Raw genomic sequence first — 18,195 nt, forward strand, 5'->3', positions numbered from 1 at the left:
TTATACTCAACAGACTACATTAGCAACTCACTCGAGAATGTAAATTTTGTTGGATACGTTTTCTTGGAATGTACTAGGGCATTTGATACGATTAATCATTACGAAATTTTTCTAAGTTGCAGTCATTTGGAATTACTGGTCTCGTGCTAAGCCTTATAAAACGTTACTTTCTTAACGAAGAGCGAACAGCATTTAGTGGTGATGTTTATTATAACACCAAATTAATAAAAGTGTACCGCAAGGATCTATACTAGATTACTTACTTTATTGACATATGAATTAACAATTCACCATCACGTCGTAACTCTGCGCAGTGTGCGCTGTATGCGGATGACGCAACCATCGCAATATATAAGCCTCTTCTCAGCATATTTTCTAACAGTGAGCGCGAACGAACTGCTGCGTGGTTTGTTTGAACCAATTCATCACCAATGGTAACAAAACTACGTTCATCACCTTCTGAACTGCTCAATTAGAATACTTCCAAACGGACTTGATTTAATTTTAGATGACCATAAGATCCCGGGCTCTAACTGTGTGTCTTCCTTGGGCATCAAACTGAATTGTAAACATCTGTTTTATGATGACATTGATTTCATTGAACATAAATATACTTTTGGTATAAGAGCACTAGTTAGATCAAAATTATGTTTCTATAAAAGTGTTCTATAAGTGGTACGGTGTGCCTTCCATTCACGCACACCCCATTTAAGGCATTGTCTCCTGAGGTAATACGTATCTATTGATGTTTTCAGGGAGTGTGCGAAGGATTATTGATCAGCTGCTAGCTCCTAATAAAATCACATGCTACGTGACGCCAACAGACAAAAGAGTGTTACACACTCACCGCGATGTCAACAGGTGGCGCTGATTGACGCTCCCACGTTTACATGCACATATACATCCTAATATTGCAATCTATACCCAGAATCTTGGAAAAACACTAACATCAACTTAACATATAAGAAAGGAGATGACAAAGGCTTGAAGAATTACAGGCTGATCAGATTGCTCTCCATCGTATAAGGCTATGTACAAGAGTAATTGCTAACAGAATCACGACAACATAAGAATTCAATCAACCAAAAGAAGAAAGAGGATTTCAAATAGGCTATTCAATAATTGACTACATTCATACCATTAATTAGGTAATAGAGAAAGGCTCAGAATAGAGGCAACCACTATACATAGCCTTCATAGATTACCGAAGTGCATTTGATTCAGTGGAAATATCAGCAGTCATGTAGACACTAAGCAGTCGCCTCGTCGACGAAGCATATATAAACATACTGGAAGAAATCTACAGAGGATCAACTGCCACCATAGACCTTCATAAAGAAAGCGACAGAATACCAGTCAAGAAGGGCGTAAGACAAGGAGATACAATCTTCCTAATGCGATTTACCACATGCTTACAATACGTTTTCAGAGAGCTACAATGCAAAGAGTTAGGAAAAAGAGGTAATGAAGAGTACCTAAGTAACTACCGCTTCGCCGATGACATTGCATTGCTGAGTAATGCAGGAGACGAATTTCAACTCATTATTGCTGAATTAGACAAGGAGAGCAGAAAGGTAGGTCTTAAAATTAATCTGCTGAAAACGAAAGTAATGTACAACAACCGTTGAAGAGAACAGCACTTCGAGCTAGATAATAGTGCACTTGAAGTTGCAAAAGACAACGTCTTTTTAGCACAGGTAGTAACTGTGGAGCCGAACTACGTGATTGAAATAACTATAAGAATAAGAATGAAGTGGAGCACATTCAGCAAGCACTTTCAAATAATGACTGGTAGATTGCAACTATCCCTCAAGAAGAAGGTATATAACCACTGCATCTTGCCGGTACTTACCTACGGAGCAGAAACCTGGAGGCTTACAAAGGGGGTTCAGCTTAAACTGAGAATGACGCGGCGAGCGATGAAAAAAAACGATATGTGTAACCTTAAGAGACAAGAAGAGAGCAGAGTGGATCAGGGAAGAAACCGCGGGGTAAAGGGTATCATAGTTGAAATCAAGAAGAAGAAATGGACATTGGCCAGGCATGTAGCGCGTAGGCAGAATAACCACTGGTCACTAAGGGTAACTGACTGAATTCCCAGAGAAGGCAAGTGGGTTAGGGGGAGGCGGAAAGTGGCAGCAGCAAGCACAGGACCGAGTTGGTGGGCGGAACATGGAAGAGGCCTTTGTCCTGCAGTGCACGTAGTCAGGCTCATGATGATGATGATAATAATGATGATATACCTTATAAAGTTCATAGAAGGATGACCACCTCCTTAACTCAGTGGTAGAGCATCGGGTACATAATTCGATGTTCGTAGGTTCGGATCCTGCCAGACTTGTCTTGTCGCCTAGAAGATCTGGGCTCATACCCACAATGAGGATTGGCCACACTGTTTCTTATAACGAAGATGTTTTATACAATGCTTTCCAAAAGACACAGAAATCAGATAACAACAGATAAGAACAATTTTAACGTTCATTTTAAAAGGAAGAAAGAAGGTGAAAAGGGCAAAAGAATTCAGTAAACTAAAATATATTAAACAAATTAGCAAAAAGGAAGAAGGAGGACAAACAATTGGATTCATCTGGCGGTACCACTAGAAACATATCCTTCCGGTTGCCTGAATGAATTTATGCAGCACTGACAGAGTAGCGCTGCGGCCCGCACCTAACTGACTGGCTCCAAACGGTAAAAGGGTGGATGTATTAACTGCGAATCCCAGCATACCAATCGGTCTCTCAAGAATTATTCGGCGCAGTGAGGCGAATAGAGGCATGTGAGAAGAAAGTGATCTATTGTTTCCGGTTCATTGCAAAGTGCACATAAGTTAGTTACTGAAAATCCTAATTTGTTTAGATAATATATTAACCGAGGAACTCTATAGTGAACGCCTGTGAGGGTCACCTCACATTGACGAGGAAGGCGTTTCGCGGTGTTCTCTGTAAATTGCGAGTGCTGAAATTCATCACATTGTAGGAGCAATGTTTCGTTGCTTTTAAAGATTAACAGGCATTTGAATTGTTCGGCTGTAATAAAAGAAAACTGTCCAGCTACTGGAACCACCAAAAAATTAAACGACGCCGAAGCAAGCGAGTCAGCAGTTTCATTCATGTGCAATTCCAGCATGCCCGGGGACCCAAAGATACCGAACTTCTGATAGGCTACGTGGTACGAGAGACCAAAACATCCTGAGAAGAGGAGACTTCTTCATGGACATTAAATGTGTACAAATAGACAAGGTATCCGAAGTAATGATAGATTTTGATTGCTAAGAACTTAGTTTTCGAAGAGGCAATGTAATTTCCTGGAGTTCTGAGAGATAAATTAGTGTGAAACAAGGTGATCGGAACGCAAAAGACCAATTAGGCTGATGAGAAAAGATGCCTACTCCAGTCTTCTGAATATTTTTCGTTGCATCCACCGAAACTACCACGTAAGTAGAAAAATTACTGAGATGGTCTTGAAGGAGGCCCTCCAGAAGATGCTTTGGAAGTAACCTAGCATTTTCGGTGGCAAGCTATCTTTCCGTCCTCTTTTTTCACCTTTATGGTAATTCTAATGCCATCCCCTATACTTCTTTAAAATCATTGTCTGTTAGTTCTTATTAGAAAACTCATAGGCAGTTTAAACGCCGTTGGGCGTTGTTTCCAAGCTCCCAAAAACGTTTTCCTCATACTCTGATGCTCATAAGTGGTTATTTTTCGGTCATGTACCGAAGGCAATCAATGGATAGTTCATGAGATATGACGCACATCACAGCTGAGGTTTTGCTCCCCTTCAATCTTGCAAAGCTATTGTCATGTACGTGCAACACTCAGCCTCAATGTGTGTTGTTTTCTGGTGTCATATTAGCCGAAACAGAAACCGAAAAGCATGACCAAAGTCAAGTCTGCGAATGCACTCTTGGCATTGACCAGAGTCATAGCATAATCATGTCATAGATGTTTTCATAGACCTACACATTCTGACTCCTCTTAGTGCAGGGTAGCAAACCGGATGCTCCAATTTCTGGTTAACCTCCCTGCCTTTCACTCATTTTACTATCTCTCTCTGCCCTGCAGGGCATTGATATCACACCGAAAAGAAAATCAATTGGTGTGATTTCACCACCGGTGTGCGTTATTTTCACTTCTGCGTCAGATTGCTCGTTCCCAGCTATGCCACAGTGACTGGGAATCGATTGCAATGAACGGTAGGTTTGAATGGAGATGCTGAAGTTAACATGTTCATTATGCCGTACTCCAAATGACTGTACGTGGTTCATTAACTTATGTCATTGCTGATTGGTTGAGTGCCGGCTAGAGTTGAGTGCCGCATAAGATGGCACCAGCTGGCACAAGACCAGATACAAGATCTATGTGAGAGGCATGTGTTTAGAGGTGTGCGAGCACGGAGATCAGCATGAACTTGTGAAGAAGAAAGCTTTGGTAACGATAATTGCGGTGGTTGTCCACGTGAGCAAAAGCAACAACAAATTATTTGTAGCTTTTGCCTTTCTTGGAAATAAACAGCACCTTGTTTGCACACGTACTCACTGGAACATGAGGCGCCACAAGTTTGGTGCCGGCCTGGGCAGCATAGACCTCTTGAGCGAGCTCATAGTGGTGTCTCGGACAGCGATAACCTCGAGGTTTGTCAACGGAGCCAGCCAGTCGTCGTCCACGTATCCCAGATGCGACGATGTGACTCCGATGACGCGCAATGTCTGCGGCAACAGGTGGAAGTCTCTGGTGAGATTCACGGAACTCATGTCCGATATGGCGAGCACACGCAGCTTGTGGAGTTCCTTCAGCACGGCCCATGACTCCGGCAAAGTGCTGTCGTCGCTGAAGGTGATCTCGGTGAGGGTGTCTTCAAATCCCTGTGGGTGACATATGTGACAGAGTAACAGAGAGACAATGTAAAACTTTGTTCAGACATGCGCACATTTATTACGCACTTCCTTTTTACTATTTCTGTAGAGCTCACGAAAAAACGTTATAAAAGTTATTCTGATCTGCGGATCAGTGAAATCACGTGCTTATTGATATGCCTCATGCTCTCAGAAAATCTCGCAGTGCAGCTACACATGGCCTCTTTATTAAGTACAGCATGTTTGATAAGACGTTAGGCATGCAGTAGTCCATTAAATTTAGTGTTATGACAGTTTATACTTTTTCACAAGGCTAGGAAACTGAATTGACTGGAATAGTGAAATGTCATCACGCAGAAATGTTAAGTAAATAGACGAGGCAGAGAAGTACTGCCTTATGTATTAGACACGGCAGCCTTTTCGCTTGCCTTGTCTATTTCATTGTGTCATTTCAATGCGTTCAACCTTCATTGTATGTCTGTACCAATGCACTCAGCTTTATGCCCTAACAAATGTACTTCTTCCTTGTATATCCAGTAAGCCATTGAAACTCCTTTATTCATGAAAAAAAAAAGAAAAGGTGACTCACTCTACAGCAAACTTCATTGCGATTGCGGATACTTGTGGTAACCCAGTGAATGGGCATTGTGGACAATTCCAGTACTATATGCTATGTATATAGTCTTGGAATTGGGATACTATATCCCAGGCACGTAGCCAGGATTATTCGGGGTGGTGAGCAAGGCGTAATCGTTCGGAAGAAAGTATTTTCATGGAAACAAGAGAGAAAGTTGCCCGGAAATGTTGAAGGTGCTCAATTATTGTAAGAAAACGAGAATAAAATCGATCGAATGCAGTATACAAGAACACAGTTAATCAGTGATGGAAAATAAATTTTGACACTGTAGTAAAGCTGGTGCGCGTGGACAAGAAAAAGTGCTTTCCTACCAAACAATCTCGACCAAGAAGGCCCATACAGAGTCTGTAACGGGAAAATGAGTGACAAAAAAGGAGGGGGGGGGGGGGAAGCAGAGGAACTGGTCATCCAGTTACGCATGTGTGGCAAAAAACAAAAACAAAAAGATCAGACACTTTTTCTTCCTAACTTCTCACACTCTGTTTTAACAGCAGGCCTACGAGAAGAACGGGAGCCATTTTATGGCAGGAATTTTTGAACAAAGAACACACATATTCGAGCAAACAATTTAATGGGACAATGAAGAACTAAAACACGGATGCTTGCTTGACACAGAATGAGGCAGAAAGTTAACATTCATATTAGGAAGTAATCTTAAAGAATGGTATTCCCAATGTGTTTACCATATAGTAAAGTCATGTAATAAAGAAAAATGAACATGTAGCCTCGCCAAAGAGAGTGGTGCCCGCTACAATTTTCATGCGTCGCAGTGTCTTCATTATACAGCGATAACTTCGTCGACACTAAGTTGTATCCGGTGAATGGACATTATAGGGCAAGACCATCAAGCCACTCTTCAGCCATCCGGTTCCTCAAATACCTTTTCACTCTTTTCAGTGTCGAGAAGCTGCTCTCTGCAGGAGCTGTACTGACTGGTAGCGTTGCCAATATCTTGAGGAGCGTGTGAATGTTCGGGAAGAGTGCTTGGTCGCATTCAGCTAAAGTGCCCGTCACAAAGCGGGTAAGTTCGTGCTCGGACATGGCTTGCCATTTAGTTTTCCATATTTCTCATTCACCTGTTAGTGTAAGAATATGAGCTGTTGTTATATCTCTCAGATAAAAATCGAAGGCCGGCTGCACAGATTCAAATTTGCCTTTGAAGGCACGCTCTAGCAAAAAAATCAAACTTTGCATTGTTTTGGAATGGTTTTTCAAAGCACCGTTTGAAAGAGCTTTCAGGTCATATATGTACGGAATGAACAAGGCTCACGAATAGTACTCTTCCGCAGAATTACCATCGTAGTTCGCCTGACATCTCTCTGTCCCTACCACCCGTGGAATTTTGCACCTAACTCCGAACTCCACCACTCTGCCTTGACATAGAAAAAATATTTTGTAGAATTATCTATTCGCGTTAGTTTTCATCTCTTCCAGCTCAATCAGCACCAAGTCAGCGGCCATAATCAAGTCAAACTGCTCCAAGACGACACTCATGCAGATACACAGGCAAGTGGGGTGTGAGGCCAATATCTAACAGCAAGGCATGTAAGAAAGGTAGACCAACAGATTCGCTAATGGAGGCAATGAGTGGTCAACGCCGTTGATTTGTCCTGAAAGGTGTCCATGCACCCTTCAAGTGAGCGAACGATCTCAGAAAGCGCTTCTCCAAACAATGCAACGGCATCGTGACGTTCCACCCACCTTGTTTCACAATATCTGCACAGCCGGCCGAGTGACATTGTAGACACTTCTAGATGTTTTTTTCAGGACTGCTGTTCCTTTGGGTGATACCCTAGAGAAAGTGCACATTTAACTAATTGTGCCAAAGGCCCGTGGAATGTCTTCGACAGCTGAGGCATCACTCAAACAAAGGTTCAAGGAGTGTGACGAGCAATGCAAGCACACAGCAATTAAGAAGTCGTTCCGAATGAGCGCCTGCACCCCTGGCGGTTAATGACACTATTCTCTCGTCTTTCACCCAGTGGGACTTTCATTCTCGTCGCTGGGTCATCGAGACATCCGATTGGCGGGAGCTGCGAACACTGAGTGCTTCAGGGTTCTCCAACGACTGACTATATAAGTCGGAGGCTGTTGTACATCAATCTTTTCCTCTTCTCTTCTTCTTCCTCTGCTTTATTATCATCGTGAGATGTAAATAAACCTCCACCTGATCCTGCAAGAGTACATCTCATTGCTACAAATGATAGGTCCGGTGACGACGGCCAGCTACCAGTCGAAACTGGATGGACCCGGTCCCAACAAACTGGTGGTAGCGGTGGGATCCTCCTAACCACCGAGCTCCAACACCGCATAACATCGGGATAACTCGAGAAATCGAAGTGGCACCGTCTGTATCCACAGAGGATTCTGTGAGAAGGATGTGGGCCTTTCCCAACATTTTTCGCTGTTCTACGCGTACACGAATCATGCAGAAGCTTCTCTGGCTTCCGGAACCGGGCCCGAGCGCGCGGTGACGTAGGCACGGAGGGCCAGTCAGTGAAGTATGTTGCTCAAAGAATAGTGTGGTTCGCTCGGCCAGAGGAGACGTCTTTGATGATGTAGTGAGATCACTCGGACTGTTGAAAGGTATGAATAGATGACGCCGTGGGAGCAGTGACAAGTTTTGACGAGGGTCGCCGAGGGGACATGTGATCCCCTCCTACTGCGAAGGAGAACGAACCATCAGCGTTGTTGTCTATGTGAAGGGAATCGTCAAACCGATGAATATGATAGGAGCTTCGCGCATACCAGCGTAAGAAGGTCCTGGAATGAGGCGGAGCTCGTAGTGAACATCCGGTTGGTTTTGATTTCAAATGCGACGTCAAATCACTGCTTGTTCTTTCTGAAGTCAGCGATTGTCACATTGCTGTTTCTGTAAACAATAAATGAAGAACGTTCGACCGAAGTGTCCTCGCATGCCGGTCGAACCGAACCAACACATATTTAGGCTACGATAACTTTCGCCGTTTACGAGTGCCAACATGACCGAGTACATTCAATGAACGCCGATACAGCAGAACGAAAGCTTAAGGACAAGAAGTTACGCATTAACTCAAACAATGTCCGAGCAGCTCGTCTCTCCCGACGCACGACGGTGATCCATTTTTTCCGGCGCTATTTTTAGTGAGGCATTGCGGTGAATGAGTCAAACAATGTTGCGGGCGAGTTTTTGTAGGTTCCGAGCAGACCCCAACTGCACGCCCCCCCCCCCCCCTCTGCCAAGCAATAATTAGACATCCCTAAAAGTTTCAGCCACCCCACAAATAAGGAACGTTACTATTTTCTAATGGAAACGGAAACGAGAACAACGTGGTACCACACGCACAATGACGTAAATAACATTGGTGGTCGTCTGCTTACTTTAACGAAGGTGACGATAAAGTTCGTCAAAGTATGGCACTTCCATCGGTGGGTAATAGACGAACGACTGGAGAACCACATAAACACTAATTCAACAGGTTATTGTCGCAACCGTACAAATCATTAAAATCTTTTACGCTTTCCGCCACGTGGGCACCTGCCTGAAGACCGGGGCAGCGGGCAAAGAATCGTGTGGTTCGCATAGGGGCGAGTAGAGTCGAACGGGTTAATGGGTCGTCGAAGTCGTCACGCCTAGTACTAAATTTCACCTTTTCAAGCTATTCATGCATAAAGTTGTCTCCTATAGTTGTCTCGCTTGGTGGGCGGTCTTTGGCAATTTGTAGAGAGCATGTGGTCTAGGCTTGAGAGTCACTTGGATGTGTTCTTTCATTTACGGGCAATGCTTTCGCTGACACCTCAGACATGAGCGAGTAGTGTTTCTGTTATGGTGTTGCTTTACGGGCTGGACGCTGAATTTCTCGGTGAGTGTTGCCATGCTATCAGAATAAAGGTTCTTTGGTAGATGTTCTTGGTTAGTTGGTCAGTCAAAATTAACCCACCGCAGATTCTGGCGCGAAAATTCTAGACGGAGCAGTGGAGACCTGGCTCGTCAGCGAGAAAAGGGAGGCCCACGTGACCCTCCTGGAGTAGGTACGGCGGGCTGCTGAGGCCAGTGGAACCCTGGTTTAGGGGCCCCACTTACCAGCTGGGAACACGGGGTACCCCACAGGGAGCAGTGTTATCACCGCTCCTTTTCAACATTGCTATGATGCGCCTTCCAAGCGAATTGGCCAGGGTGGAAGGCACACAACACGCAGTATATGCCGACGATATTACAATCTGGGCCACTGAAGGGAGCCTTGGTGAAATGCAGGAACGCCTTCAGCAGGCCGCATCCATAGCCGAGGCGTATGCCAACGATTGTGGACTCCAATTTGTTCCAAACAAATCAGAGCTTCTGCACGTTAGAGCGAAGCCAAGAGATAAGTCAGCTATACACATCTCCCTGTCTGGGGTTCCCATCAGATAGGTGAAGAAGCTCCGGATTCTGGGCCTGTTCATTCACCACAGACTCAAACCGGACTCCACTATAGCGAAACTCAAGAGAATAGGCGAACAGGTAGGGCGCATGATCCACCGCGTTTCCAACAAGCGGGGTGGTATGCGGGGCAGGGACACGCTTCGGCTCGCCCATGCCTTCGTGACTAGCCGGATCCTCTACGCTGTCCCATACCTTCGCACTAACAAGCAAGAAGAAGAAAAAATAGATGCCATCATTCGTAAGGCTACTAAACGAGCTCTTGATCTCCCGGTGGCCACTTCCAACGCCAAACTGAGGGCGTTAGGTGTGCTCAACTCCTACCAGGAGTTGCGGGAGGCCCACCTTATGAATCAATATACGCGGCTCGTGCAGACGGCTCCCGGGCGCCGCCTGCAAAACCGCTTACATATACAGCACACTTGCACTGCAGAGGAGGCAGAGCGTATTCCGGAACGGTGGCGGCATATGCTCTCGGTCTCTCCACTCCCCAGTAACATGGATAAGCACACGCACGAAAGCCAAGACAGGCGCGGGCTCGGACGCTTGAGAGGCAACACGGCTCCCGACCTGGTGTATTCTACGTAGATATAGCAGGGCCTTCGCCCACGGGATTTTACACGGCCTCTGTAGTTCACCGGAAAAGCATGTCAATGGGCTCTCGTTTCGAGCACAAAATCCAGAGCGCGCTGAAGAAGTTGCGATAGCGCTTGCTGCTGCAGACCACAACTCGAAAGTTATCATCACGGACTCCCGGAAAGCATGTGCTCATTACTTGGTAGGAGAGATATCCCCCCTAGCCAGCCAAATTCTAAAACGGGCTCTCGCTGATCCAGCCCCGAAACGCATCGTATGGGCTCCTGGCCATCAGGGCCTACGAGGTAATGAGTCCGCTGACGCGGCCGCCCGAGCGCTTACCCACCGGGATCCTCACCTTGGCTCTTATGACTCAGAGGCCAATACACCGCTGCTGCGGTTCAAAGAAATTCTGACCTATTATCGCGACACTCACCGCTTTTACCCGGCTCCTGCAAAGGGGCTGAGTAAGGCGGAAGAGCGAACTCTAAGGCGCCTGCTGACAGGTACTCTACTCTGTCCTGCAATCCTAAAACATTTCGATGCGAACACAGATGGGCGGTGCCCACACTGTGGGGAGACGTGTGATATCTTCCACATGGTATGGGCATGTCCGAAAAATCCCCACCCACCCCCTTCCCCTACCCCTTCACGAGAGGCATGGGAGACTGCCCTCCTCAACTGCTCATCACTAGAGTCTCAATGGGCTCTGGTGAGACGGGCGCGAGTAGGGGCCTCGTCATGCGGTGTCCCGGACTAAGGACACCGACCATGTAGCGGGGTCATGCTTTGGTCCCGTACCTTTTTCTTTTATAATAAATGTTTTTCATCATCCACTTACCAGCTTCTAACTCTTTTCTTTTTTCTGTAATGAACGTTTTTCAATTCCTTAAATAGCATTTTCTTTCATTTTTTAAAACGTGCACGCCGCTACTTGTGTACTTGTGCCTCTATACTCTGGCGTTATTGGGCAACTGGACGCCCCGCCGCGGTGGTCTAGTGGCTAAGGTACTCGGCTGCTGACCCGCAGGTTGCGGGATTAAACCCCCGCTGCGGCAGCTGCATTTCCCATGGAGGTGGAGATGTTGTAGGCCCGTGTGCTCAGATTTGGGTGCACGTTAAAAAAACCCAGGTGGTCGAAATTTCCGGAGCCCTTCACTACGGCGTTTCTCATATACATATGGTCGTTTTGGGATGTTAAACCCCACATATCGATCAATCAATCATTCGTGACTGGATGAATGTCGGGTGGAGTCTCTGGGCCCCCCTTTTCTACGTGCCTGCTATGTATTATGTATATAGTACCCTCCTCTAATGCTCTTCTTGGGCTCTTGTCGTGCTCGTATAAATAAGTAAGAGTAAGTAAAAAAAGTTTCTTGAGTAAAATTTGAGGTAAAAATATTTTATTTTTGCAGATTTTCTGACACTTCATAATAGTTTGTGTATACTTCAAGTCGAGCATAAACTACGGCTTGCGTTCTTATTGGTGTTGGCGATAGTTTATGTAAGCTTGATATGTGAAGCCTCGTTTTGAACGTTAGTCTGCTTTTTAAACGAGAGTTCAAAGACTGTCTCCACTTTTTGTCGGTACATCCTTCCAAACTATCTTAGTCTTCTGCCTTCACGTGTAAGGCCGAACACGTAAACTTAATGAGTTTTCGTGAAAAATCAGCGTTGTCCATGAGTGAAAAACCACGATCGGCGAAAAGATCGAAAATAAAGGGTTCGAGTTTGTACCAAACATGTGAATTACGCGTGGCAGGAATCTGTTCAAACACAAAGCCAGTGCTTGAATCTGCTGCGAAAAAAAAAAGAGCAAGGCAGACGTAATGTATACGTAGCGATGAGTCTCGATAACACGTCTTTTTGCTGAGCTGAAGCGTACAATGGCAACAGGTACTAAACGCTGTGAATTATCGATGGGTCGGCTCAAAGGTTCACCAATTAAAAAGTGCTCAAGCGCAATTAATCATCCTCACCTAAAGCATAACCAAAGCGTGCAACCACCCACTACGATGGCACAAACGGTACTGCGCGTATTTCCTTGAAACCACGTAATGTGTGCATGGGAACTTCGAAAAGATTTCGCGTACATAATTGCTCATGGTTTGAAGCTTGGTACCCAGCCGACAGAAGTCAGATGTATGTGACAGAATTCAGATGTATGACAGAATTCAGATGTATATCAATTACACGGTCCTAATCCCCAATTCAATATTATCCAGTAACTTCATCTAAGTGATTGAAGTACGCTGTAGGGACGGAATGTCGCTATCGCGTTGGACTTTTAAAACCGAACAATAAGGGTCGCCTAATTTTTCTTCGTGCACTGCTTGTATACTAAGTATGCTACTTCCAGCAAAGCCTTTGCAAGTCCCCGGCTCCTCAACATAAAGCGGTATGGCAAATACCGCTGCGTGTGTTCGTGAACTGGAACAGTCGTCATTCACCCTTTTTGCAGCACAAAGCTACAAGCCAAACCAGAGAGACAACTGCCGCTAGTGAGAAATTCGCCCTGAACCCCGAAAACCATTTGTATCATGTCAAAGGATGCTTTCTTTATTGTTTCTACTGTAGCTAACTGGTAGGTGTTCTGTGCTGTTGCGATGCCCTTGTAATAAAGAAGCTCGGGGCAACTTTGCATTTCCTCAAACACGCACACATTCGCACGACTCGTCCACGCAAGAACAGATCCACACAGAGGGCATGCATCCACGCAAAGACACTCCTCACCCACAGCGAGTGTTCTGTGTGGGGTGTGTTCCTGCGTGGGTGCGTGTGTGAACGTATGCGTGTTTGAAGTAATGCCAAATCGCACCAAGCCTCTTCAACATGACGAGTCTCTTCAACATGACGAGCAGCAGCTAGCACCGCCCAAGCACGATTGCGAGTCCGAACCAAATTGCCCGTCCACCTCCTATAGTGGATTAAGATTTCTTTTAGACCACAAAACGGCCCGTACCTCGAAAGGGTGCTGTTCAGCGAGCGTGAACGTGCCCACGGTGACGTTGCTCAGCTCTAGCACCGAGACGGCTAGGTGAGCGAACGCGCTGGAAGGTAGGTGCTCCAGCCGGCTGTCCTTCAGGGTCAGGTGGATCGGGGCGCCGGCGCGCAGCAGTTGGATCTCTTCCTCCAGCTCTGAGGCATTGCTGAAACCCAGGCACGTGTAGTCGTGGTCCGTGAAGTGACGAGGGTAGCGACACGAGGGCAGTGACGCGCAGCCGCAGATTGCCGCCAGAACGACCGCAAGTGCTGTCCCGGCCCTCATTTTCACACGCCTATCGACTTCGCACAGACAAGTACCTCCCGCGAGCGAGTCGAATGCCGCTCTCGACCGCCTGTAGAAAAACAGATTAGTCTGAGGAAGTTGCGCTTTTTAAACGGGGTAAGCTCCACCGGACTTTGTAACTCGTTCGAGGTCGTTAAGATAAGCACTCGTTGTCAAGTGTTTTCGGGGTTTCGGCGCTGCCCAAGTGTATACGCAGAACCTCTGTTGCATTTCAGAGATGAGGGCGAGGTTTTCCTCGGTCATTGACAGTTCCTAGACGCGTCATGGTGTGTTATTTGCACCAGAAAACTGACACAATCGGCCGCCTCTGATCTCGTAGCTTCGCATGTTTGATAAGTGACATGGGAGGGCACGGGTGTCAGACAAAAATGCATGCCTCTCAGGTCACGACATGAATACTGTGAGCAGCGCCTCACTTACATAACGAAACACTTTCCCATAGTAACGTGTGGCGCATACTGTCATACCATGGGCCATCGTGTGCGGGTATGCATAACAAGTGACTGACAATTAACCTGCATCCACGAAAGAATGGTGACAACAAACGCGGCAACTTTTTATGCGAGAGCATGAAGGAGCCATATCGCGTAAATTCTGGCGTCTGCGACGTCATCACTGCATGATAAATTCCGACAAACTAAAAGAGTGAAAATTCAGATTCGAGACAAAATCCAATTCAGGCCCTCTGAGGGATTATGAACCGTTCTACCACAGAACTACGCCAGGTCTCAAAGCTGGTATGGTAAACGGCTGCACACCGCCGTTCTACGGTTTCAGTTTTAGGTATATCTACTTTGACAAAAATGTAATAAATATGAAATATGTGCTTTATGACTCATCAAAGTGTCGTCAACCATTGCTCAAACCAGGAGTAAGACGCTAGCGGATTATATATATGAATTGCAAACAAGCACAACGCAGCATGGCCTTCGCTCCGATATAAGTGAAGTTTGCGTTCTAACGTTAGTGCTAAAGTCACGTCGGATCATAAACTATAACATTAAAGCGCCAGCATAGTCAAAGTACCTAATAAGCTCACGGTTGTCAGACAACTACTTCATTCACACAAACACATACGTCCATAGTCGATGAGCACCTTTCTAGTTCAGTGTATTCCCGTCAGTTGTCGCGTTTTAATCAGGCAAGGTCGGGTACAGTTGGCCCTATATGAAACTGCACATCATTGCAACGGATACGCCGTGTAGAAGGGGTTTTGCTGAAGTATACAGATCGGGAGACGCGGCAAGTGTCAACGACTCCCGCATGGCAACAAGAGCGAGAAATAAGTTGCTCTTGCTCGCGCTACTTGCTGTTAGTAACTACTTGTTTTCCTTGCATTGTAGCATGGTTTTCCGTCCATCTATAGGTGCAAAAGCCAGCGGATTTTCAAGGTAGGGTGTGAATTCGTCATTACTTTTTACTTGAGCCACGAATGCGTCATTACTTTCTACTTGAGCTCGGCTGCGCTTGCATACTTTTATTCACACTTTACACAAAACATGCGGGGGGAGACGTTATAGATGAGTGCTTTATACCAAATCTTACGGCTATGGCAAAACACACCAGTTGGGTTTACATAAATGCTATCGGAATGGAAAAAAGAAAAGAAAGAGAGAATGCGCAAGATTCCACCAGTTTTACTTCGCAGACACCGAACAAACAGCCAAACTCGTGGCGCTCCTTTCGTCAGACTAACGCATCTTTCTGTTTTGCAGGCCTTTCTACTATGTTCCATAACTGATCTTTATTGCACCCTCTTTGTAAAGATTTGAAGTGGTTATGAATATTTATTGCATCTTGACCATACCACTCCCATACACAGGTTTCCCAAGAAGCCTCCGTTTAAATCGATGTGATTTGCTGTGCCAATGCTATTCATGAAACACTCTTTGTTAAGCTTTGAGGTGTTAGAATCATAGTTTCTTAAAAATACCCTAGAGAGAATTCTGACGCTACTGATTATGGGACTTGCAACCATGGCACTTCAGCGAGCAGAGGAATTATGGGTAGTACATAGATTTGAGTAGCCTTTGTACTTTACGTTCCTTCTGGCTTAGTGTAGCTTGAAACTGCTTTGTCCCGAAGCAACGTTCGGCAAAAGTTTGCCAGTTACTCTTCACAAACTTCACCTTTTAGGATCACCATTTCAAATCGGGCCACGAAGTTCAAAAGGGTTCATTCTTTTCTTCTAAACAAAACCAAAACAGAGTAATAAACGAAGCCCCAAGTGCGCGAGTCATTTCGAGCAAGTATGAAGACTAACCAAATCCATGTCATGCCCACAACTCCCATGGTCACTAAACTATCACAGTGCCCTCTCTGGTTATCTTTAGGAAACTCCATGGTTACTATAGAGTTTAGGGTTAGCCTCCATCTTTATAAGCACAAATTATCACGTGACTGTGATCGTACTATGGTTACATCCACGCCATTTGTTGGGCTAACTGTGGCCTTTTTACTTTTTAGTGGACCGGCGGAATTTAATTAATTTCTGTGGCACACACCTTCTTACGATGCCCACAATTAGTGTTACCACGGATTCCGATAATAAGTGAGTGAGTGAGAATGGTATTAAATAAGCAACGTTTTTTTGCGCACTGCAGGACCATTGATCATCTATCTATCTATCTATCTATCTATCTATCTATCTATCTATCTATCTATCTATCTATCTATCTATCTATCTATCTATCTATCTATCTATCTATCTATCTATCTATCTATCTATCTATCTATCTATCTATCTATCTATCTATCTATCTATCTATCTATCTATCTATCTATCTATCTATCTATCTATCTATCTATCTATCTATCTATCTATCTATCTATCTATCTATCTATCTATCTATCTATCTATCTATCTATCTATCTATCTATCTATCTATCTATCTATCTATCTATCTATCTATCTATCTATCTATCTATCTATCTATCTATCTATCTATCTATCTATCTATCTATCTATCTATCTATCTATCTGTCTTCTCGGTGCCATCGTTATCATTCCCTTAACCTAGGGTAAACCAAAACTAGCATTGGAGGGTGAGATGGTTTTACGAATATGACTTCCTGGTCATTACATGAATAATGTCGCAATGTCGTCACGTAAGTCGTCAAACTCTTCCCGCCAAACGTGTGGCACATACATACGCACGGCTTTGTACTGCATGTATGCGAATGTGTGCCACAGGTGATTGACCTTTCCTATCTATCCAGGTACGATGAGAACAGGCAAGAGTAATTTTAATGCGTGCGCGTTAAGAGAAAGCATGCATCAGCAGCGTTGGCCCAACGAATGCAAAAAATAAATACCAGTGTCTCAGCAGAAATTGAAACTCATAATTCTGCGTGGCAATCACGTATTCTACCACGAAGTTACGCTAGTCTTCACATATACCTTTAAATTAGACCCTAATGTTTGTGAAACGTGAATTTTTGTCACAGTGCTAGCTATCCAATTGTGATACTCCTATGATGGAACAGTCACGCCGTGTTAACGTCAATTGTAGTTAAGTTCCATCCGCTCAAGTTGATTCATGTAGCAGTTTGCAGGGTTTACAGTTCTAGCAAGCACCAGTGCATCATATCAGGTGAGCTGGTGTTGGTAATATGCATGTTGCCGCTGGTCATCATTGCGTAACTGTAAGCAACTAGTCATAATAAACAAATGCGGCTGTTTAACGTGTATGAGCGTGCATTTGTACAAGTCCTTACGACCACTTCGTTACGTCTCGCTCAATAAAAACAATTATAACGCAGTAACCATACATCGACGTGCTTTGCATAACATCGATTCCCAAGGTACATGGAAACTGCCGAATTCTTTTATGGTCGAAAAGTGGCCGAAGCTGAACGGATTCGGAGACTCCGCTGGCTCAGCCATGGTGATGCCACATAAGGAAGCTCCGCCGTTAAAAGACGGCGGTGACAAGTTAAGCGTGACCTTTGACACTAACATTTGTTAACGCGTATAAGATCACTGAAGTGTAACACGTATGGGTCACACAGTTATTGATCGCTGCACGAGCCCGGGCCGGGCTAGGTAAGGCATTGTTTAATCGGACCCGGGCCGGGCTCGGGGCGCTGGGGCCTGAGTCAGGCCCGTATCAGGCCCGGATCTCATGCATATCAGTCTAATGGCGTGTGTTCGCAGTTTGGATTGGTTGTTTGAACCTATTATTCAACTTACTTTGTCAACTAAGAAGATGACACCTTCTGAAATGAAGCGTAGTGAAACAATAAAACATGACTGATCCACATGAAGTGACCTTCAATAAAACTTGCTGTCAGGCGAGTTGGGTTCATACTTGACAGGTAAGTATGCATGGTAGCGCACTTAAAAGACAAGGACAAGGCAGACCCAAACTGGCACCGTGTCTGTCATGTCCTTGCGTTCTGAGTGCGCAACCATAGATGTATATCTGCCAACTGAAGTG

At 45.1% G+C, this 18,195-nt stretch overlaps 1 protein-coding gene across 1 annotated transcript in view; it reads right to left on the reverse strand.

Annotated features, from left to right (window-relative positions):
- Positions 1-13,786, reverse strand: part of LOC142814050 (leucine-rich repeat transmembrane protein FLRT3-like) — a 37,947-nt gene extending 24,161 nt beyond the window's left edge. Inside the window, exons 1-2 of the mRNA XM_075891992.1 lie at positions 13,430-13,786; positions 4,539-4,864 (exon numbers count right to left, since the gene is read on the reverse strand). Coding sequence (XP_075748107.1) covers positions 4,539-4,864; positions 13,430-13,735 — 632 coding nt within the window. The 5' untranslated portion in view covers positions 13,736-13,786. The remainder of the gene's footprint in view (positions 1-4,538; positions 4,865-13,429) is intronic.
- Positions 13,787-18,195: the final 4,409 nt, after the last annotated feature.

The sequence above is a fragment of the Rhipicephalus microplus genome, chromosome 4 (genome assembly GCF_043290135.1).
Source record: "Rhipicephalus microplus isolate Deutch F79 chromosome 4, USDA_Rmic, whole genome shotgun sequence".
Classification (NCBI taxonomy): Eukaryota; Metazoa; Arthropoda; class Arachnida; order Ixodida; family Ixodidae; genus Rhipicephalus; species Rhipicephalus microplus.